We start from the raw sequence: 23807 nt of genomic DNA, 5'->3' as shown, positions 1-23807 counted from the left end.
TCTCTCTCTCTCTCTCTCTCTCTCTCTCTCTCTCTCTCTCTCTCTCTCTCTCTCTCTCTCCCTTTATTTGCCCGCTGGCATCACTCACGCTGGAGAAAGAGAGTAACAATTGAGATTTATGATTCCTGCGGCCCCGTGTGCTAGTACGCTAACACGCTAACGCTAGGTTCCTGGCCCGAGGCGGCTGTATGTCTCCCCCTCCGTCTCCCCCGCTCTCCTCTTCCCCCCTGCCATCAGTGTCTCCCCCTCGGCCTCCCCCTCTCTCCCCTGCCGTCAGTGTCTCCCCCTCGGCCTCTCCTCCCCCCCCTGCCGTCAGTGTCTCCCTCGCTCCCCATCTCTGTTCTCCGCTGGCCCCCTCTTCCCTCTCCTGGCTGCGGTTCTCCTCCTGCTCCGGTACTCCTCTGCTCCTGGTTCTGCTCTGGTCTGAGGGTCCTGCTGTGGATCCTGAACCGGTTCCTGAACTAGGGTACAGGGGGCTAGCCTGCTACGGCGTGCCATTAGCCTACAGGGTGCTTGCAGGATATGGGAGCCACGTGATGCTAGCAGGCTACATAATGCTAGCAGGCTAAAGGGGGCTAGCAGGCTACATGACTCTCGCGAGGGTTCTTGATGCCACCAGGCTACATGATGCTAGCAGGCTACATAATGCTAGCAGGCTGCATGTATGAATTCATGTAACAGTGACTTCATGCACGTAATAACGCTGTCCCAGTGTGTGTGAAACCTCCGGGTTCATCAGACGGGGCGGCGGTAACTGTTGGTGAAGGCTCATGTCGTCTGAACCTCAGAGGCCACCGTACTGCTGCCGCTGTCGGTCTCCATCAGGGCGGCCATTAGAGTCCTGAGACAGTGACTCAGCAACACCTCGCACGCTCACAATCCCTCTCGCTTTCTGTCTCTCTGTCTCTGTCACTGTCTCTCTCTCACGTTATGTCTCACTCTCACTCTGTCTCTCTCTATGTCTCACTCTCACTCTGTCTCTCTCTTTGTCTCACTCTCACTATGTCTCTGTCTCTCCCTCTCTCTCTCTTTCTGTCTCTTTCCATTCGGTTCCATTCTTTTCCATTCTGTTCCATTCTATTCTAATCAGTTCTGTTCCGTTCCAGTCATTCCATTCCATTCCACTGATATCTATTATAATCTATTCCAGTGTATCGTTTTCTAATCAATTCCTTTACATCCCATTCTGTTCTATTCTAATCAATTCCTTTACATTTTATTCTGTTCTATTCTAATCAATTCCTTTACATTATATTCTGTTCTATTCTAATCAACTCCTTTACATTATATTCTGTTCTATTCTAATCAATTCCTTTACATTATATTCTGTTCTATTCTAATCAATTCCTTTACATTATATTCTGTTCTATTCTAATCAGTTCCTTTACTTTATATTCTGTTCTATTCTAGTCAATTCCTTTACATTATATTCTGTTCTATTCTAATTAACTCCTTTACATTATATTCTGTTCTATTCTAATCAATTCCTTTACATTATATTCTGTTCTATTCTAATCAGTTCCTTTACATTATATTCTGTTCTATTCTAGTCAATTCCTTTACGTTATATTCAGTTCCATTCCATTGAAGGACGCTAAATGAATTCTTTCTTTCTCAAACATAATTATACATCACACATGAATGTCTTGTCTGAGAACTCAAGGGTTGGACCAAAGTGTGTGTGTGTGTGTGTGTGTGTGTGTGTGTGTGTGTGTGTGTGTGTGTGTGTGTGTGTGTGTGTGTGTGTGTGTGTGTGTGTGTCTGTGTTCGCATGGGTTTGCCGAAACAGCCCATGTGCTATTTGGAATGGATGAGTGTCTTGGATAATGCCACCCCCCCTCCCCCCATCAGACCCCTCCCCCATCAAACCCCTCCCCCCATGTTGCCTAGGGAACAATGAAACCTCAAATGACGAGTTTTGTGGATCTTTATACATTTCCTCTGTTATTAAATCTGAGAGAGAGGGAGGGAGAGAAAGACTGGGGGAGAGAGGGAGGGAGAGACTAGGGAGGGGGAGGGAGAGGGAGAGAGAGATTTGTGGCGGAAGCAGGAGATGTAAATTCCTGGTGCTGGCTGAATGCAGCCTGTATCAAGATGTGTATGACGTGATGGAGAGGCTGCCGATGAAAGGAGGGCACCGATTGGTCGACTCTGCCATGTGACCCAGCCTGAAACAAGAGGGGCACCAATATGAAGAAATCATAAGCTCCTGTTGGCCTCACTGATGTGATTCTTGACGTCAACAATGCCTTCCCTCACACCCTAAGTATAAGACCCAAACAATGGTTCTCAATGGAGGCATGGTGGTCCCAATGTGGTCCGTTCGTGACTATGGATATTCAGAGAGACTCGTGCTTTAGTAGCAGACATGAGTCCTGCTCGGCCGTCCATGTAGAACCAGCTGGAGATGTTCTAATCCGGTCTGCATCTCTGACCGTCAGCGAGCCAAACACATCTGGTGGAGTCCAGACGTCTGGGACAGGAAGTGATGTCGCTAACTGGATTCTGGACGTTCACCACTTCGAGGAATAACCAATGTTCCCCTCGTAAGACAGGAGAAAGTTACCCTCAGACATCCCCCCCCCCCCCCCATCCTTCAGCTGAACTGACCTCCTCTCTCCTCTCTCTGAGCAGGGAGGGGCAAACATGGACCGCGGTGTGTGTGAGCTACTGTAAGCTCTGTTGATAAAGGTGTGTGTGTGTGTGTGTGTGTGTGTGTGTGTGTGTGTGTGTGTGTGTTTTTGAGAGGTGATAGTTTGTCCACCTAAGATGGGGTGATTCTGATATTGGAGAGGTGGAGGAGAGGGTAGGGTAGAGAGAGGGAGGTGGAGGGAGGTGGAGATGGTTGAGGGAGGTGGAGGAGGGGAGGTGGAGGAGGTGGAGGGAAATGAAGAGAGATGGAGGGGAGTGGTACAGAGGGAGAGGAGGAGGCGTGTCCGACGGGCAGCAGTACTGAGGCTGCGGGGGTTTGAAGTCCTGTTGTGAATGGAAGGATTTAAAAACATCACATTCTTGGGGAGGGTCCAAACACATCGCCAACGGCAACCAGCGATGGGAGACTGCACTGTCTTTTGTTGAACTCCCTCTCGCTTAAACACACACTCACAAGCGTGCATGCACCCACGCACACAGACACAAACACATTACACACATGCACTCAACCAAACACCCACACAAACTTAACACACATTCACAAACACACACACACACACACACCCTCAAGCAGTCTTACACACACACACACACTCTCAAAACCACACACACACACACACACACACACACACACACACACACACACACACACTCACACACTGACAGAGTCATAAGCACTCTCCCTCTCCAGAGGAAGAGGAGGGTGACGAGGAGGAAGAACAAAAGGGGGATTGTTCCCCCCCCCCCCCACGAGGACCTGACACCCAACACGCTGCCCTCCACCGCCGGGGATTCTGGGTAGGGTGGCAGTGGCAGGGCAGTCGGGGATCCCGGTATTGTGTGGGGGGGGCGCCCCATTCAGAGGCCACACAGAGGGGTCTTTGTCAGCGATGAGGTCATCGCCACGCGCAGGTCCCCCCGGGGGGGGGGGGGTCATTGAACACGGATCAGTCTAGTCGGGGGGGGGGGGGTCCTCACGGTGTACCCCACAGTGACATCACCAGTGTCTCGGCCGTGGTGGTATGTTAATCAGGGGCCAGGGACCCCCTCAGTGAGTGAGTGTGTGTGTGTGTGTGTGTGTGTGTGTGTGTGTGTGTGTGTGTGTGTGTGTGTGTGTGTGTGTGTGTGTGTGTGTGTGTGTGTGTGTGTGTGTGTGTGTGTGTGTGTGAGGAGCATCCCTTCCACTGTTCCCATGATGCATTGCTGTCTGCGCTCCGTCTCCCTGGCTCCCACCGGGACCTGACCCCCCCAGTCCCAGGGCTGGGGTTGGAGCGTTGAGGGACCACTTGACCCCCAGACGAAGGGTTCGTGGTTCGATCCCTGAAGCAAAAGGTCGATGATCAAAGTGTCAGCTCTTGTGTCTCTGCGGTGCGGGAGCTCCCTGCGGACGTCAGGGCCGCAGAGTCGCTCACCAGCTGACATAAAGCATCAAGACTCACCTGTTCAGAGGTCACCTGGACTCTGCGTAGCCTCTCCCCAACCCCCGCACCCCTCTTAAGCACTTACCCTATGTTGTACGTCCTGGCATTTAATGTACGCACTTGTTGTATGTTGTACCTCCGGGCACTTCAGTGGTCCTACACTAACACACAAACACATCTCTCAAAAGCAGACACAAACAGTGTGACACCCCTACATAATCCTACCTTGTCTGAAACAGTCTGTTCATATAGATCTCAAAGCGGACTGATTTCCTCGTTATGTCTCAGGGTTGCGGGGATCTGAACCATTTCATTAGGGCCAGCTGATTGGCTGAGGCCGGACAGATAAAGACACCAGGTTGTTCCTGTTCCTGATTGATGTATTGATTCTTGTCGGGATGTGAAGAGCATCCCAACAAATAGGGCAAAACATTCTTCTAAAACTGCCCACCGTTTCTCAGAACAGCCGCCATTTGAAGAAAGCAGACCGATATTGATAATCTAAAATGCATATTCTGACCTAGAGTGACCTGATGAATTGGACAGCATAAGTGAACCTGGTTTGTACAAGACGAGTAGTCAGCAGTTATCGTGATGTTAGTCACGACGCCAGTTGAAGTGACCAACGTCTGATAGACGTAACCCTTAAGTAGAGTTTAGAAATATACTTCCACAATTCCGTCCGTCTCCTCCCCCATCAGGAAAATACAAAGATGGCGGCTGTGTCCCCACGCCACTCTGTCAGCTGAATGCGTCGGTTTGTGGTTCGCTCACATGTCATAATTCAGAAACCTGAGGTCGTACCCTCACAAGGAAACAGGAAACAGAGGGACTCTCTGAAACAGGGAAGCAGCTGATAATACACTGGCACTTGGAGACGGAGAAAGCCGTTGGCACACAAGAGCAGATTAGCTGGAGGTTGTGGTTTGTTTAACAAAAAACCGAACAATAAACTGGAATCAGCTTGAGCTGTTTAGCTACGCTTCGTAGCTAACTGTTCCCTTGTCCATGGATGGGAAACGCAAACAGACAACATTGTAATGTTATGTATGAAAAAATCACAAGCTAATTATACAACACACAAGAGGGTCACATGTTCAGAGGAGAATCAGCAGACACTTGGTTCAGTTGAGTCCAGATCCTTTGCTTTTCTGTTTGTTCTCGTTCTTTCATCGTCCGTTGCTTTGCATCTCGCTCCTTTGTATTAAGGCCTTCTCTGTAAAGTTCATCACACTCACTTTAGACTCCTGTCTCACAGGTCAGTTAAGTTCAGCTCAGTTGTATTTATGAAGCCTTTATCACTGGTACAGTCTCAAACACACTGAAACAGACGGAACAATGAATCAGGAGGGAAGGTGCGCAGAAGACATGAAGACAATGGCTGATTGAGAGACGACACAAACACTCATTCAGAAACCATCACACAGTCAGACCCAGAGACTGACAACCAGCCACACAAACAGCATCCAGCTGTGTACACTGGGACAACCAGGTAGTCTGACACAACCGCCTTACTAACTCATTAGGTAGTGTGTCAGTGTAACCTTTATCCATGTTCAAAAACGCACAACTGGAACAGTGTTTACACACACACACACACACACACACACACACACACACACACACACACACACACACACACACACACACACACACACACACACACACACACACACACACACACACACACACGCGCGCGCGCACACGCACCCCTTGGCCAACAGGGCAGTGCCCGATAGGCCACCCTCTCTCTTGCGTAACGCTAACCACACACAGGCTACGCTGTCGTCACTGACGGGACGGCAGCCTTACGGGGACGGGGGGTAGGGGGGGGGGGGGAGTAAACCAGGGGGGGACGGAGGCTCAGTGAGAGCCTGACAATAGCATCTGTGTCACCATTATGAAGGACGAGAGAGAGAGTACACGGGCGAGCGGGCTCCACTACTGATGTCCGAACCTCTCTCTCTCTCCTAAGCCCTTCCAGTCTTTCATTACCGTCTGTTGACAGCTCCTGCGGCGCTCTGAAGAATGGCCCTCGCTGGCTCGTTGGACCCCCCCCCCAGAACAACACCATGGTTCCATATTTCTCCGTCCCCGTCTCCTTTTGGTTCCATTACCCGGGAACTCGCCCCCTCCCCCTGGGTCCAGGACAGGCTGTTCCGCTGAGTGAACGCCCCCCTGATGGGCTGTCCTGTAATTGGCTGCTCTCCCCCTGGCGGCGGGGGTCCCGGGCGCGGCTGGGGGGCGCTGGCCTCATGTGACCCCGTCCCGCGGCAGCAGGGTGAATCATTGACCATAAAGATACCAGGCGGGCTAACGACCTGGCCGGGACGGGCAGAGGGGCGGTGATGTAACACTGCTGCTGCGGCCGCCGGCTCGGACCAGCGGAAGAAAAGGTCACGGGGTCAAACCGCGGCGGCAGGGGCGGCTCCGGGGCCGGATCTCACTCGGGTGGACGTCGGGGTGACCGGAGCCCGAGGCTTCTGCTGCGGCTGCTGTCAGACGTCCGGGGGTCGGCCTTGTGTCTGCATCACAGACGGCGCCGCGTTGGGGAGCACGAGACTGGCATTAGGCTGCGTCCGAGACAGCTCTGGGTGAAACGCTGTCGTACAAATCAGTCCATCGACGAAGAGCTCCGATGTTTAACGTTCTCCGGTGAAGCTCTTGTTAATGTTCTCTGTTTTGGGGTTCAGTTGTCGATGTTTTAAATGGCCTCTTGATTTGTTTGTCAAAAGAATATGAATAGGCCTACAAATATGATTTTTGTGGAAGTTCAGCAGTGTTAGGAATTATCTTTTATGCGGTGAAGATCAGAGCCTTGTTTGCTTGAATAAGGATTTCTTAATTCCAATGTGCGGCTTTGTGAGAATAATTGACTCTGATGCCGTGCCCATTGTTGGCTGATCCTTAAAGTGATCCGTGTCTCAGAGCCGTGGTGTGCAGCTGTGGATGTCTCCAGAGCTGGAGTTTGGTTCGTTCCGGGAGGATCTTGGACACATTATCTGGTTTTACCCGAAGGCGCGTCCAGTGGGTTCAGGTCTCCGTCATTAAGGGCCAGTAGGGGCGGGGTAGCTTCACCTGGCGTATGGTTCAGCTCTGAGTCCAACCTCAGCTAGGGTTGCTCCATTATGGAAAAATATCATAATCAAGATTATTTTGGTCAATACTGAAATCCCGATTATTCAAATGATTATTTTTGGAGTTTGAAAACATGATGTATCTATTCAGCCTTTCTCTCTCAAAAACACTTTGTAACTGAGAGGTTCCCCCTCTCCCCCCCCCACCTCTCTGACTATGTGGCCAGGAGCTGCTGCCACAACATGTCCGCCCCTCTAGCTAGACCATGGGGCCGTGTGTGTGTGTGTGTGTGTCTCTGTGTGTGTGTGTGTGTGTGTGTGTGTGTTTCTGTGTATGTGTGCGTCTTTGCGTGCGTGTCCGTCCGTGTATATGCGTGTTTGTGTGTCTTTGTCCTTGTGTGTGTGTCCGTTTGTCTGTGTGTGTGTGTGTGTGTCTTTGTCCTTGTGTGTGTGTCTGTGTGTGTGGGTGTCTTTGTCCGTGTGTGTGTGTGTGTGTGTGTGTGTGTTTCTGTGTATGTGTGCGTCTTTGCGTGCGTGTCCGTCCGTGTATATGCGTGTTTGTGTGTCTTTGTCCTTGTGTGTGTGTCCGTTTGTCTGTGTGTGTGTGTGTGTGTCTTTGTCCTTGTGTGTGTGTATGTGTGTGTGGGTGTCTTTGTCCGTGTGTGTGTGTGTGTGTGTGTGTGTGTGTGTGTGTGTGTGTGTGTGTGTGTGTGTGTGTGTGTGTGTGTGTGTGTGTGTGTGTGTGTGTGTCTGTGTGTGTGTCTGTGTGTGTGATTGACACCTTATTACATGCTCGTGCTCCTGTGTGACACGCTTTGGGAGATGGAAACAGTAATCAACTGACAGGAGGCAGAGTGATGCATCCTGGGAGCAAAGAGAAAATCATCGGAACCCTTTCAACCGGCTTCAGAGTGAACACCAATAAAACACAACATCACAAACCTCGGACAAACCCTAGATCCGGCGGGAGCGAAAAAAATCCATCTTCTGAGTCACAACGAATACCTGAACCAAACTTTTCCTCTTCAATCATATTATTTTCCTAAAGTTTCACATCGCTGTTGGCATGGGGGCGGGGCCAGCCCGTCGACCAATCACAGGAGAGTATCCCAACACGTCCCCTTGCTGTCCGTCGTGTCTCTGGTCCTGTTTTCTTTTGTCCTGTTTCTGCGTTCCAAAGCAGAACCCTGCCGCTGGACACACTGAGTCACCCCACCCAGGAACACATTGGGCCAGGACCCCAAGGGGGAGGGGCCTGATTCTGAGGCCACGCCCCCTGGTGGCGTGGCCTCGGCGGTGATCACCTGCTCGTAGTGTTGGCGGCATTGAGGGTTTAATACGTTGACCCTCCGCCTCACATGCTCTGAATACCGTCCCCAATTAAGAGGCAGCTGTCTCCCCAGACCGTTCATACACACACACACGCACGCACGCACACGCACGCACACATGCACACGCACTGACACACGCACAAACACACAAATGTATATTTGTATCCCATTCTATATCCCTATTTCCTTTTATCCGCCCTAATCTTACAGCCAGCTGGCTCAATAAATCTCACTCTGGCTTTCTCTCGCCCTTTTTTTCTCTCTCTCTCTCTCTCTCTCTCCCTCTCCCTCTCCCTCTCCGTCTCCGTCTCCGTCTCTGTCTCTGTCTCTGTCTCTGTCTCTCTCTCTCTCTCTCTCTCTCTCTCTCTCTCTCTCCCTCCCCCACTGTCTGCGTCGTGCCCGTCAGCCGTTCTCTCATTAGCTCATTAGTAATCACCGTGGCGACGGTCTGGTATCAATGGGGGGGGGGGGGGGGGGGGGGGGCGTTGTGTTTGTTCAGGCCGCTGCCTGACGGGGGGGCGGGTCATCACGGTGACCCCGTGACCTTTAACCGGAGGCTTCGATCGTGTAAACAAACTGGCCCTCAGCCACGGGAATGTGTATTTGCACACTTTGTGTGAGTGTGTCCCTTCTGGCCCTGGTGCACCACAAATACTCACATTGACGTACAGTCTCTCTCTCTCGCTCTCGCTCTCGCTCCTGCTCTCTCTCTCTCTGGCTCTCGCTCTCTCTCTCGCTCTCGCTCTTGCTCTCGCTCTCGCTCTCGCTCTCGCTCCTGCTCTCTCTCTCTCTGGCTCTCGCTCTCTCTCTCTCGCTTTCTCGCTCTCTCTCCCTCTCTCTCTCGCTCTCTCGCTTTCTCTCTCTCTCTCTCTCTCTCTCTCTCGCTCTCACTCTCGCTCTCGCTCTCTCTCACTCCTGCTCTCTCTCTCTCTGGCTCTCGCTCTCTCTCTCTCTCTCTGGCTCTCGCTCTCTCTCTCTCTCTCTTGCTCTCGCTCTCCCTCTCTCGCTCTCCCTCTCTCTCTCTCTCTCTCTCTCTCTCTCTCTCTCTCTCTCTCTCTCTCTCTCTGGCTCTCTCTCGCTCTCGCTCTCTCTTGCTTTCGCTCTCTTTCCTTCTCTTTCTCTCTCGCTTTTGCTCTCTTCTCCTTCTGGCACACACACACACACACACACACACACATATACAGTACAGCCTCACACACACATGCTGACACAGGCCCAACCCCCCTCCCCCTCCCTGACTCTCCCCCCGACTCCCCCTCCCTGACTCTCGATCGTAGCCCCAGTAGCAGGGGGCGAGCGAGAGCCGTCAGCGTGAGTAAAACTAACCACCGCCGGGCCTCCCTCCCCCAGGAGCCCCAGGCTAGAGTTAGATGACCTGCCCACTGAGGAGCTCCGTGCCGGGGCTGGGCTGCTGCCCGCTCCCCCGGGCCCCTCCTCAACGCTCGGGCCTGCGTGCTTTGATCTCAGCTCTCTGGCGTTGTCACGCCAACCAGCGCTCTTACGGAGCCGCTGGGGCGCGGAGCGGGGGTTACCTGGGAGACGCCGGCGGCACATACACAAGAACTGTGTGTGTGTGTCTGGGTCTATGAGTGTGTTTGTGTGTGTCTATGGTGGTCGCTGAGTGTGTGTGTCTCTGTTTCTCTATGAGTGTCTGTGTGGTGGTCTGTTTGTTTCTGTCTGTGTGTGTGTGTGTGTGTGTGTGTGTGTGTGTGTGTGTGTGTGTGTGTGTGTGTGTGTGTGTGTGTGTGTGTGTGTGTGTGTGTGTGTTTCTGTGTGAGTGTGTTTCTCTATGTGTGTATTTGTCTCTATGCGTGTGTGTGACCAATGCTGGCTCTGTCCTCTGAAGCATCCAGTGTGTCAGATCCCGAGTGCCAGGGCCCTGGGGCCCCCAGGGGACGCTGTCTGTCTGCCAGCCCAGCAGACAGACGGGGCCCTCGGGCCCCCACCTCTCAGCTGGGACTAGAACCCCCCACCTCTCAGCTGGGAGTCTCTGAAACATGCCCAACCTCTGCCACGCGTGTACTGTCTGGTGAAATAAAAAGCAGATAGGGAGTGTGTGTGTGTGTGTGTGCGTGTGTGTGTGCGTGTGTGCGTGTGCGTGTGTGTGCGCGTGTGCGTGTGAGAGAGCACGTGCGTGCTAGCTAATGTAATGACTCTGTCAAAACAGCTTTAGCAGGAGAGGAGGAATCCAATGACTCGTTAATTACACCTTAACGAGCCTTTCAATTAAGGGCTTATGAGTGACAAGTCCTGACAGTGAAGGGGAAACGCCCCTTTCCGGCTCTGTCCAATCACACCGGCCCTGTTCCTCCTGCTCCACAAGGGACTTTGTATTGAGAATATTTCATTTGGAATATTTAATAACATGCCTCCAAGGACAGAATATGATTACTGCGTTTGTGTTGAGCCGATTCCTTCTGCATTTCCATTTAAAGCCTCGCTCGCTCCCCTGAACCAGCTCCCTGTGAGGATACTGTGATTACCTCTGCTCCGTCCGCTCACTTCAAACGCTCAACGCTCTCTCATGTGGACTCCCAGCCCTCGGCCAACGGACTCACTGTAAACCAGCTCAGTGGAGCCATGTTTTACCGTCACCCGCACACCGAGAGAGAGAGAGAGAAAGGAGAGAGGGACGGGAGAGAGGGAGGGACGGGAGAGAGGGAGGAACGGGAGAGAGAGAGGGACGCGGAGAGGGAGGGACGGGGAGAGGGAGGGACGGGAGAGAGGGAGGGACGGGAGAGAGGGAGGGACGGGAGAGAGAGAGGGACGGGAGAGAGAGGGAGGGACGGGAGAGAGAGAGGGACGGGAGAGAGAGAGGGACGGGAGAGAGAGGGAGGGACGGGAGAGAGGGAGGGACGGGAGAGAGAGGGACGGGAGAGAGGGAGGGACGGGAGAGAGAGAGGGACGGAGAGAGGGAGGGACGGGAGAGAGAGGGACGGGAGAGAGAGAGGGACGGGAGAGAGAGAGGGACGGGAGAGAGAGAGGGACGGGAGAGAGGGAGGGACGGGAGAGAGAGAGAGAGAGAGACAGACGGGAGAGACGGGAGAGGGAGACGGGAGAGGGAGACGGGGAGAGAGCGAGATGGGGAGAGAGAGAGAGAGCGAGAGAAAGAGGGACGGAAGAGAGAGAGGGGGAGAGAGGGACAGGGAGAGAGGGTGGGGGCTATAGAGGAGAAATGAATGGACAATCGGAGATGAAGAAAGAGAGAGATGGTGAGACAGAGACAGACAGACAGACGGATACACAGTCAGATAGCGTGAGCTCTCAATTTGAATAGGAAGTCAAGGTGTCTGCGACGAGCAGGAGAGAGTAATCCTTCACACTGGGAGCCTGCGTCAGGAGGGGAACGACGTGCTGGTAGGATGCTAATGAGGGGAGGGGCGTGGCTAATGAGGGAAGGGCGTGGCTGGTGACTTGCGGGGCGTGGCTGATGAGAGGAGGGGCGTGGCTGATGAGAGGGGGGGCGTGGCTGATGAGAGGAGGGGCGTGGCTGATGAGAGGGGGGGCGTGGCTGATGATGAGCGGCTCTGGGGGTCAGGGGCCTCTGGGGGGAGACCAGCACTGGAGCGAGGAGCAGGAGATACAGTCCAGGACTGGAGCGAGGAGCAGGAGATACCGTCCAGGACTGGAGCGAGGAGCAGGAGATACCGTCCAGGAGAAACCTAGCAGCTTGGGAGGGAGAGAGTAAAGGGGGAGGGTAGCTTCTGCTGAGACTGTGGTGTCTTAGCAGTCTGATACACGTCTGCTGCTAGCAGCCCCACTAGCTTTAGCATCTTAGCATTCTGACTGTTTAAGCAGCAGCATTAGCTCTAGCATCTTAGCATTCTGACTGTTTAAGCAGCCCCACTAGCTTTAGCATCTTAGCATTCTGACTGTTTAAGCAGCCCCACTAGCTTTAGCATCTTAGCATTCTAACTGTTTAGGCAGCAATATTTGCTTTAGCATCTTAGCATTCTAACTTTATGCAGCCCCATTAGCTGTAGCATCTTAGCATTCTGACTGTTTAAGCAGCCCCACTAGCTTTAGCATCTTAGCATTCTAACTTTATGCAGCCCCATTAGCTGTAGCATCTTAGCATTCTGACTGTTTAAGCAGCCCCACTAGCTTCAGCCTCTTAGCATTCTAGCAGTTTAAGCAGCCCCAGCATCAGCCACGTAGCGCAGCTTTGCTGACTGACTAGCGCATTCATTTCCACATCTGTTAGCCTGTAGCAGCTAGCAGCTAGTAGCCTCTCGGGCCGATCATTGCTCAGGACTATTATTAGTTTTAATGAAACGTTAAGCCTTTAAAAGAGTCGCAGTTGCATTGGTTATGAGTAATTAGGCCTGTTTTTTCCCCTCGGAAACATGCTTGTGTATAATCCTTCATTAATCATCTAAATTACAAGTACTTATGATTTAATTGTGATATTTCTCTCCGTTTTTATTCCTCTAATTTGGTCTTTGTCTGGTAACCACGTTAGAGCTCTTCCTGCTCAGACCTTCATTATCTGCAGATTAAGAGAGCAGATTAGAACTGTTTACGCTGCAAATGAACAAAAAAATAATGAAAATGAAAAGAAAACCCCCACATTATCTTTAGGAATGAATCTGCAGAGACACAGATCCATTAAATATAATATGAACATTAAATGATGCGCTGCTAGAAAGATGTGTGAGAATAATCGGGGACTGATGAAGGTATGCTGTATGGAGAGACACACACACACACACACACACACACACACACACACACACACACACACACACACACACACACACACACACACACACACACACACACACACACACACACACCTCAGGGGTGTCAGATACAAGCAGCCTTGTGTTTTCCTCTGCTGGCCTGGTGTCAGAGAGCTGACCGAGTATTCGCTGGAACAACACTTCCTAGAACCATGTCTCCCTCTCTCTCTCCCTCTCTCTCCCTATCTCTCCCGCTCTCTCTCCCTCCATATCTTGCTCCCTCTCTCCCCATCTGCCTCTCCCTCCCTCTCTCTCCCCCTCTCTCCATTTCTGTTGACTCTCGATCTCGGTATATTTCCACTGATACTCTCTCCCTCTCAGTATCTTTCTGCTGACTCTCCCACTCTTTGTCCCTCTCTCCCCTCTACCTTCCTCTCTATCTCTCCCCCCCTCTCTCTCTGTCTCTGTCTCTCTCTCTCGCTCTCTTTGTCTCTCTCTCTCTCTCTCTCTCTCTCTCTCTCTCTCTCTCTCTCTCTCTCTCTCTCTCTCTCTCTCTCTCTCTTGCTCTTTCTTTTTCCTTCTCTAACTCTTTCTCTTCTCTTTGTATTTCTGCAAACTCTTACTTTCCACTGAGAGTCAGTCACCTCTCCCCATTTCTCTCACACCATGTCTCTCTCTCTCTCTCTCTCTCTCTCTCTCTCTCTCTCTCTCTCTCTCTCTCTCTCTCTCTCTCCTTCTGACATCAGTCCTCTCGCCAGGGGGTCTCCTTGGTCAGGCTGCCTGTGCGCTGGAACAGAGATGAGAGGAGGAGGAAGGAGAGGAGGAGGAGGAGGAGGAGGAGGAGGAGGGTTTAAAGGAGAATAACCCAGATTGAGGAGTTCAGAGTATATGGTGATCTGCAGAATGATATCACACAGTTCAACGTTTCATATCTCTCGTTCGTTTCCGCTCCATCATTGTCTTTGAACTACAAACCGCGTTCTCATCGCGTCACTAAGCAGACGCTTCATCAGGAACCGCTCAAAGGCCAAACCCCAGCAGCACGCAGACCGGAGGAAGACGTGTTGAGGCCGACGTCGCTCGTCTGTAAACCCGAACACAGTCTGCTCTGGTTAGAAGGATTCAGTCCCAGTACCAGAACCAGTAACAGTCAAGGTACCAGTAACAGTCAAAATACCAGTCCCAGTACCAGAACCAGTAACAGTCAAGGTACCTGAACCAGCACCATAACCAGTACCAGCACCAGTCCCAAACCCAGTCCCAGAACCAGTTCCAGAACCAGCAAGAGTAGCATTACTAGAACCAGAACCAGTACCAGTCCCAGTCCAAGTACCACTGAGAAGCCCATCACTGCTGAATGGCAAAATCCAAACTAGAACTGTTTTGGGTTCTGGGGTTCTGTGTGGACTGCGGTCGGACCGACGGCTGAATGATCTCACAGGGGAGGAATGTGAGGGAGGATAAATGTTGAATCAATGCTCCAGCCTGGTGGAGAGGCTGACCCACTAGGCCCGGGACCAGGGAGCCGGGTACGCTGCTCTCCCAGGAGGGCTGTCCCTTCCCTGGCTCGAGTTAATGGAGGTGAGGCTGGTGGTTCCAGAGGGCCCGCTACTGAACCAAGACGGGGGTGTGTGTGTGTGTGTGTGTGTGTGTGTGTGCGTTTGTGTGTGTGCGTGCGTTTGTGTATGTGTGTCGGTGAGTGCTTCTGAGTGTTGGCGTGTGTGCGTGCTTGTGCATGCGTTTGAGTGTGTGTGTGTGCGTGCTTGTGTGTGTGTGTGTGTGTGTGTGTGTGTGTGTGTGAGCGTGTGGTTCTGTTTCACAATCACATGGACATATGAAAGCAAACAAACCTGGATGCTATCACACCAACCATCAACACGCACTTGCATACACACACACACACACGCACGCACGCACGCACGCGCACACACACAAACGCATGCACACTCTCGCAAACACGCACACGCATTTCAACCCATCGACTCTTTATGCATTGCACAAACACAACCACAGACCCCCCCCAAACACAATTACCTGAAGAAACGCACACAAGCTGTCCTTGCAGCTATAAACGTGGACGACCTCTGAACCCTGGGTTTCCAGCACTCTATCTCACTGAAGGAGCGGCTATTGACTTTAAAGGGGGGGGGGGGGGGTACCTATAACTCTACTCCCCTGTCTGGCTGCTTTATGAGAGAGGGGGGGGGGAGGGGGGAGGGAGGGAGGGAGGAGGGAGGGGGGAGGGGGGGAGGGAGACGGGGCATAGCAGTGCAATGGGTTTTAATACCCCTGAGAGGATGGATGAACTAGGGGGGGGGCAGAGAGACAGACAGGGGTACCACTGCTTACTGTAGTACTACTGTAGTACTCTTTACTATAGTACTACTGTAGTAAAGAGTACTATAGTAGTACAGTACTATAGTAAAGAGTACTATAGTTGTACTCATTACTATAGTACTACTATAGTAAAGAGTACTATAGTAGTACTATAGTTGTACTCGTTACTATAGTATAGTATCGTAAAGAGTACTATAGTTGTATAGTGCTATAGTAGTACTATAGTAAAGAGTACTACTATAGCACTCTTTACTATCGTAATATACAACTATAGTACAACTATAGTACTATTTACTATAGTACTGTACTACTATAGTACTATACTACTACTCTTTCCATAGTATTATGAAACTATAATACTGTTTACTATAGTACTCTTTACTATAGTACTGTACTACTATAGAACTCTTTACTACAGTACTATCTGTAGTAAAGGATGAGCTCTGACTCCTCCTCCTCTCTCTCCTCTCCTCCTCTCTCTCCTTTCCTCCTCCTCCTCCCCCTCCTCCTCCTCCTCCTCTCCTGTCAATCACATCCGTGCTGCCACTGACCAATGAGGAGCCTCTGTGTTTTATTTGTGTGTGTACGTAAACGGCTGTGTGTGTGTGTCCTTTTGTGTGTGTGTGTGTGTGTGTGTGTGTCCGTGTGTGTGGGGGTTCCTCAGTGGTTAGGGTTAGGTCCAATTAAATTCGTTCCCTCGTTAAAGAAGAATTGAATTGGAGGGGCGTGGCCACGAGTAATGCTAGAAGGATGCATCATTTGATCTTTAAAGGCTTTGATTTCCAATTAGTGTGTGTGTGTGTGTGTGCGTGTGCATGTGTGTGTGGATAGAGGTTCAGTGATTTTCTTCAATGATGTATCAGTGTATATTAATGTATCTTGTATGGCGAACATACGTGTGTAGCTCGAAGTTTAGCCTGTAGTGTGGTTTGTTGTGTAGCTTGTGTGTAACATGTTGTGTAGCCTGTAGTGTGGTTTGTTGTGTAGCTTGTGTGTAACATGTTGTGGAGTCTTGTGTTGTTCGCTGGGTCTTGGCAGGGATGCGTCTCTCGGTCGGTCTCTAAGTGTAAGCTGTGAGGAGTCAACCTGCTGCTAAAGGCAGCCAAACGAGATTAACACACACACACACACACACACACACACACACACACACACACACACACACACACACACACACACACACACACACACACACATACACACACATATACACAAACTCACACGCACACGCACGTGCACGCGCGCGCACACACACACACACAGACATCCAAATAAACACACACATACATACACACACACACATACGCACAGCGTGCCTGCATCCGATGCAAATATAGAAAGGCCGATCAGATCCTCTGGGCCTGGAGAATAAAAGGCAGGATTAACCCAGTTGTCTCACCGCCGCAAGCACCCTCTACTGCCCTGACACACACACACATGCACACACGCACCCACACACACGCACGCGCTCACACACACGCACGCGCTCACACGCAAGCGCATGCAAACACACACACACACACACACACACGCACACATACACACACATGCACACGCATGCACGTTCACACGCACCAACACAGGCATGCACACACGCGCACACACTCACACGCAAGCGCATGCACACAAACTCACATGTTCACACACGCACGCACGCACGCACGCACGCACGCACAAACAAAAGCACCCACACATATGCTGCACACACGCACACATCAAATGCACATACACACACAAGAGCGCCACCCACACATGCACATAAGCGTAACTACATATATATGTATAACATAGGAACAAGTGAGAGAGTGAGAGAGAGGGAGTGAGGGAGGGAGTGAGAGGGAGGGAGAGAGGGAGAGCTGAAAGTAGGGCATGCTTCTACAGGCAGGAAAACAACAGGATTATAAATCGATTTGTTTGTTTTTTGTACATTCCTCTTCTGCCCCCTATGTCCTATCTCCTGGCTCATTTCACCTCTTTCACTCTCTCTGCTATCTCTCTCTCACTCTCTCTCTCTCTCTCTTTCTCTTTCTCTTTCTCTCTCTCTTTCTCTCTTTCACTCTCTCTCTCTCTCTCTCTCTCTCTCTCTCTCTCTCTCTCTCTCTCTCTCTCTCTCTCTCTCTCTCTCTCTCTCTCTCTCTCTCTCTCTCTCTCTCTCTTTCTCTCTCTCTCTCTCTCTCGCTCTCTGTCTCTCACTCTTTCTCATCCTCTCTCCGTCTCTCGTTCTCGCTCTCTCTGTCTCTGTTTCTCTCTCTCTCTCCTTATCTCTCTGTCTCTGACTCTGTCTCTCACTCTCACTTTCTCTCTCTCTCTCTCTCTCTCTCTCTCTCTCTCTCTCTCTCTCTCTCTCTCTCTCTCTCTCTCTCTCTCTCTGTCTCTAGCTCTTTATAATTCAGTGAGATCTGCTCGTACCCAGTACCCCTCAAGCCAAAACAGGAAATATGTGTATTTTAAGTGTTCACGTTTGTGTGTGTTTGTGCGTGTCTGTGTGTGTGGCATCATATGGCTGTAGGGGAAATAAAGCTGGAAATTCGCCCAACGTGAATCAGTGGCATGTGTTTAATGGGGGAGAAAAATCTGCAGCTTCGGGAGGGGAGGCTCCACCCCCCTCCCCTCCTCTCCCATCCTCCCCCTCCACTTACCACCTCCTCCCCCTCTTCCTCTGTATCCTTCACCACTCCGCCATCTCCCTCTCTACCTCCTCCTCCTCCCTTCTCCTCCTCCTTTCTCCATCCTCTATCCTCCCTCCTCTCCTCCTCTCCTCCTCTCCTCCTCTCCTCCTCCTCCCTCCTCTCCTCTCTCCTCCCTCCTCCATCCTCTATCCTCCCTCCTCTCCTCGTCTCCTCCTCTCCTCCTCCTCCCTCCTCTCCTCCTCCCTCCTCCATCCTCTCTCTTCCCTCCTCTCTACCTCCTCCTCCTCCTCTCTTCTCTACTTTCTCCTCTTCTCTACCTTCTCCTCCTCTCCTCCTCTCCTCCTCCTCCTCTCCTCTCCTCCTCTCCTCCTCTCCTCCTCCACCTCCTAAATCAGTCCAGTGGGAGGGACTGAACATGAACCCAGGTCCGTTCCAAAGTGCAGCCCATGGCCTGTAACCCCAGAGTCTCTCACCCCGGGGTTGGAACTGATTCCCTGTTGTGTAGCAGTGTCGTGGTCCAGAGCAAGAGGTTGATGACGATAATGACTCCAGAGCTATGATCTAGGGTGCATCAGTAGGACTACTTGAAATGACTTGGGAACCATCTCGTCATGCATTAAAAGCAGAGTATGTGTGTCACCAAAAAAGGATTCAATATAAGTTAATTTTGATTTATAATTTGATCAGGTTTTTATCCCAAGCACTGGGGGGCTTTGATTTCTGCAGGTGTGCTCGGGTCTGCCTCCGTGAGCTCACAGTGTGTGTTTTGGGTTGGTCTGGCACCATGTGGGTCACTCCACCAGGTGTTACACCATCAGGTGTGTCACTTCAACAGGTGTGTTACTCCACCAGGTGTGTCACTTCACCAGGTGTGTCACTCCACCAGTTGTGTCACTCCACCAGGTGTTACAGCACCAGGTGTGTCACTTCACCAGGTGTGTTACACCACCAGGTGTGTCACTTCACCAGGTGTGTCACTCCACCAGGTGTGTCACTCCACCAGGTGTTACACCACCAGGTGTGTCACTTCACCAGGTGTGTGACTCCACCAGGTGTGGTACACCACCAGGTGTTTCACTTCACCAGGTGTGCTACTCCACCTGGTGTTAGACTTCCAGGTGTGTTACTCCACCAGGTGTATCGGGGTAATTTTCCTATTTTCATTGCTCTGTATTGTGCGATTTACGTTGCATGGAAGGATTGTGTTGATACCTGACTCTGTCTTTGTCATGGGGGGGGCGTGGCCGGTGACGCGGGCACCGATTGGGTCTCCCACCTGACTCCGCCCACTCTGCCTAACAGGGCAGGTGATCAGGGTCGGATTTGTTTTTGGAGAGAGCTAGCAGGAGCAGAACAGTTTTATGAGCGTGGTTCATGAATAATGAATCTTAGAGCGTGACTGAGCGCTGCCGTGGGCGTCCTTCACAAGTTATATCACGTTCATAATGTATAACACGTCCTCCCGTCCATATGGGCCCCCCGTATTGTTCCACAGCCAATGACAGAGTGTCCTTGGTTTTTAACCATGAGGATACTGGGCCAAACCCCCCACGCCTGACTGGGAGGTAGGTAGAACTACCACTTTGGACTGGTCCCACTGGTGGCCCTGGGCCTGACGCAGTCCACTGGGCCAGGCTTGGCTGCTGGTTACCTCCACTGGGACGGGGGCTGCACCAGTAAGAGCCCGCAGACACTGAGTCACTGGGACTGCACCAGTAAGAGCCCGGGGCCACTGTGTCACTGGGCCTGCACCAGTAAGAGCCCGCAGCCACTGTGTCACTGGGCCTGCACCAGTAAGAGCCCGCAGCCACTGTGTCACTGGGCCTGCACCAGTAAGAGCCCGGGGCCACTGTGTCACTGGGCCTGCACCAGTAAGAGCCCGGGGCCACTGTGTCACTGGGCCTGCACCAGTAAGAGCCCGGGGCCACTGTGTCACTGGGCCTGCACCAGTAAGAGCCCGCAGCCACTGAGTCACTGGGCCTGCACCAGTAAGAGCCCGGGGCCACTGTGTCACTGGGACTGCACCAGTAAGAGCCCGGGGCCACTGAGTCACTGGGACTGCACCAGTAAGAGCCCGGGGCCACTGAGTCACTGGGACTGCACCAGTAAGAGCCCGGGGCCACTGAGTCACTGGGACTGCACCAGTAAGAGCCCGGGGCCCCTGTCCTCCTCACACTAGGTCGCTCTGCATAATCCAGGAGCCCGGGGCGTATGTTAATTAAATGTTACATGTTGGAATCCTACATCTCACAGCCGCACTGCTCAGAGACGGAGCGCCGAGGCTCGCTCTGAAAGGGGTTTATCTTTAGACGAAACCAACGCTGTGTGTGTGTGTGTGTGTGTGTGTGTGTGTGTGTGTGTGTGTGTGTGTGTGTGTGTGTGTGTGTGTGTGTGTGTGTGTGTGTGTGTGTGTGTGTGTGTGTGTGTGTGTGTGCTGTTTGTTTATCTTATTGTACACTGGAGAGAGGCAGTGTTCATAATTATAACTAATCTCATCCCCTCTCCTGGCTGCATTTTAATCATATTATATTATTAATCAGTTATGAGAGAGAGAGCGAGCTTGAGAGAGAGCGAGGGGGGGAGAGAGAGTGAGGGGGGGAGAGAGAGTGAGGGGGAGGAGAGAGAGCAAGGGGGGAGGAGAGAGCGAGGGGGGGAGAGGGAGATGGAGGGAGGCTGGGAGAGTTGCTGTACCGTCAGGCTGCGTGTATTCTGTGTATTTCTGTTCCCTGTGATCCAAACACTCTCGGCTGGAGTCTGTTCCCGCACGCTGACATGCTTAATGAGCTGGCTGCTTCTTATTAATCTGAGTCAATATGATTTCCCTCAGCCGTCATTCATAACGCGGCAGGCCGTGAGCTCGGAGAACCGTTGCGCGACGCTACGCTACGTACGCTACGTAGCGTCACGCTACGCTATAGCGTTGCGTCCCCTGTCGCTACGTCCTCGACGTCAGTGCGCGTTTGTTGCATCTGAATACATCATAGGTTATATGTTGACGTCTACTTTTAAAGGAGACAGATAATACCACCAGGTGTGAGTGTGATTAGCCTCGAAAATCCTCCCCATAAGACATCACTAGTGGGCGTGTCCACCGAGATCTGTGCTGTTTACTCCAGTCCACTGGGTCGGCTGGTAGACTGATGTATCCAGCACCGATCTAGGTGGACACGCCCACTAGTGATGTCATATGGGGCAGATTTTGGAAACGGCTTGTAAGGCTAACCACACTCACACCTGGTGGTATAACATGGCCCCTTTAAGCGATTCTAACTCAGTCCTTTTCAACGTACTCTGTTCACTAGGGGTGCAACGGATCATCATTGATCCGTGATCCGTTCGGATCATCTATTTCGGTTCGGCACACGCATGATCCGCGGATTGATTTCTGAAAAAAAAAAAATTGTGCGCATGTTCAGTCCACACACAGCCGTAACCATTCCTGCTAGTTCCAGGGACAGAGCTAACACGCTCTGGGTAAAAGTTTGCAACAGTTCCCTTTTCAATAAGCAAACAGTCCCATGGCTCGTTGTGATTTATTGTCCTCAGCGTACAACATGAAGAACAGTGGGCATGGAAAATAAAAGTAGGCTAGACTTCGGTGACTACTGTAACGCGATAACTGCTGCCTCCAGTGCTACGTCTGTTTCCATATACTCGCGCTGCCACACAAACCTGTCGCCTAGGTTACCACACAGACGTAACACGTAGCTGACATAGCGATTGCTAACATAAAGAAAAACACATAGAGCATGGCCACGCATTTACAGCGACATCACCCCGGTGTTTCACTGACAGGAGTGAAACCGAAAGCGGCTCAACAACCGCTCATCACCGCGGCATTTAAGCAGCCCCTTCCTCCACAATCAGACCGGGCTAAAGCAATCACAAACGCTATTTTTTTTTTTTTTTTGCTGATCCGAAAAATGATCCGATCCGTGACTCTGATCCGAGGAACGATCCGAACCGTGAGTTTTTTGATCCGTTGCACCCCTACTGTTCACCTCTGATATGTTCCGCCCTAATGACCCAGCATAGCCTTCGACGGCAAACAGTATTCCCGCTAGCCTAGCCAATTAGCCGATTAACTTAACATGCTGTCTTAACGGGCGTCTACGTTCACATCGCCTTTCTGGGGAACAGTCCGAGCATGGAGTCAATAGTGGAGCAACGTGTCCCATGTTAGCGCCCAGGGAGGGGACCAGGAGGAGGACAGAGCAGATCTATATCCCGATCTATATATAGATCAGACTGGAGGCTTCTCTGTCCGCATCCAGTGACACTCGAACCGAAACAAAGGCAAACCGTTGATCCATCGACAAGACCGCTCTGTGATTGGTGATCGACGTCATGTGACCAATTTAGTAATTTCCTTCATTATCTGATCGTTATGCACTGATTTGACTGACAATGATTCAAACTCTTAGTGATTGTCCGTTATTCATTTAGTAGCCTCTTCTATTCATTTAGTAGCCTCTTCTATCTTAAGAGGCTTACCAGTGAATCCAGACCCATCCACACGAACTGGGACGTGGTCTACAGGCTGTGACCTGGTCCATACTGGGACACACTGGCTCCCAGTAAACCAGTTCACTGCCCCTGCCCTGGCCAAATGTTCCTATACAGGAAACCTGGAAGTTTCCAAACGTGTGACTCAGCATCAGGGTTGGCTAGCCTTGAGGTAGAGAGGTTGACAGACAGGTCGTCCCTCCAATCATTTTATTTGTTTAAACAAATATAGACTGAAGTGCTTCTGAGATAAGCAGTCCCCTATCTTTAAGGTGTGATGAACTAAACCCTGCTGCGTCAGGAGGGCGTGAGGCTCAGGAGGTAGAGCGGCTTGGCTGGTCCCTGGAAGGTTGCTAGTTCGATCCCCGGCTCCTCCTAGATGAGTGTGGAGGTGTCCCTGAGCAAGGCACCTCACCCTGACTGCTCCTGAGCAGCTGGCCGTTGCCTTGTGTGTTTGACTCCGCCGTCGGTGTGTGAATGTGTGCATGGATGGGTGAATGTTAGGATTATTGTAAAGCGCTTTGAGTGGCCGCTGACCAGAAAAGCGCTGTATGAATGCAGTCCATTTTGCCTGTCTTTAAAGTGTGATGAAGTCGACCCTGCTGATCACTGACCTGTTCTCTTTGTGTTTCTTCTCTCCTCTCCCCTTGGACCGCCATGACGCCTCCTCTCTCCTCTCCAGGTAAAGTGATCTCCTTACCATTCCTTCCTCCCCTCAGTTTCACTTGACACACTACTGACGTGAACACAGCTGGTCAAAACCAACCGACGTCAGAGATGTCGGGCTTTGAGAGAACCCCTGTTTCCCTGTCTTCTGCCAGTCAGACGAGAAGAGACGACTGAACATCACAGAGACGTAGCATGCTCTCTGGGGCTAGCGTGTTGTGCTATTGGACCTTAGCTCCTGCTATTCTTGCATTGGAGCATAAGGCTAATCTGAATCACGTGGGGGTACTGGATGGAACTACCTTCAATGCTCCCAGTTAGCTTGAAGCTAACTAGGCCTACTTTGAGATAGCTCAGTCTGTCATAATTCCTCTAAGACCATCTGGTGGTGTGTGTGTGTGTGTGTGTGTGTGTGTGTGTGTGTGTGTGTGTGTGTGTGTGTGTGTGTATGTGTGTGTGTGTGTGTCACACTGCCCTTGTTTACAGCTGTCTGGCTCCAATCCGC

General features: G+C 51.6%; 1 protein-coding gene across 1 annotated transcript in view; it reads left to right on the top strand.

Annotated features, from left to right (window-relative positions):
* Positions 1 to 23470, top strand: part of LOC115545558 (mannosyl-oligosaccharide 1,2-alpha-mannosidase IC) — a 38397-nt gene extending 14927 nt beyond the window's left edge. The window contains exon 2 of the mRNA XM_030358848.1: positions 23319 to 23470. Within this exon, the coding sequence (XP_030214708.1) occupies positions 23319 to 23327 (9 nt within the window). The 3' untranslated portion in view covers positions 23328 to 23470. The remainder of the gene's footprint in view (positions 1 to 23318) is intronic.
* Positions 23471 to 23807: the final 337 nt, after the last annotated feature.

Source organism: Gadus morhua, chromosome 6 (assembly GCF_902167405.1).
Source record: "Gadus morhua chromosome 6, gadMor3.0, whole genome shotgun sequence".
Classification (NCBI taxonomy): Eukaryota; Metazoa; Chordata; class Actinopteri; order Gadiformes; family Gadidae; genus Gadus; species Gadus morhua.
Note: the sequence above shows the minus strand (reverse complement) of the source record. Positions and strands in the feature narration are given on the sequence as shown.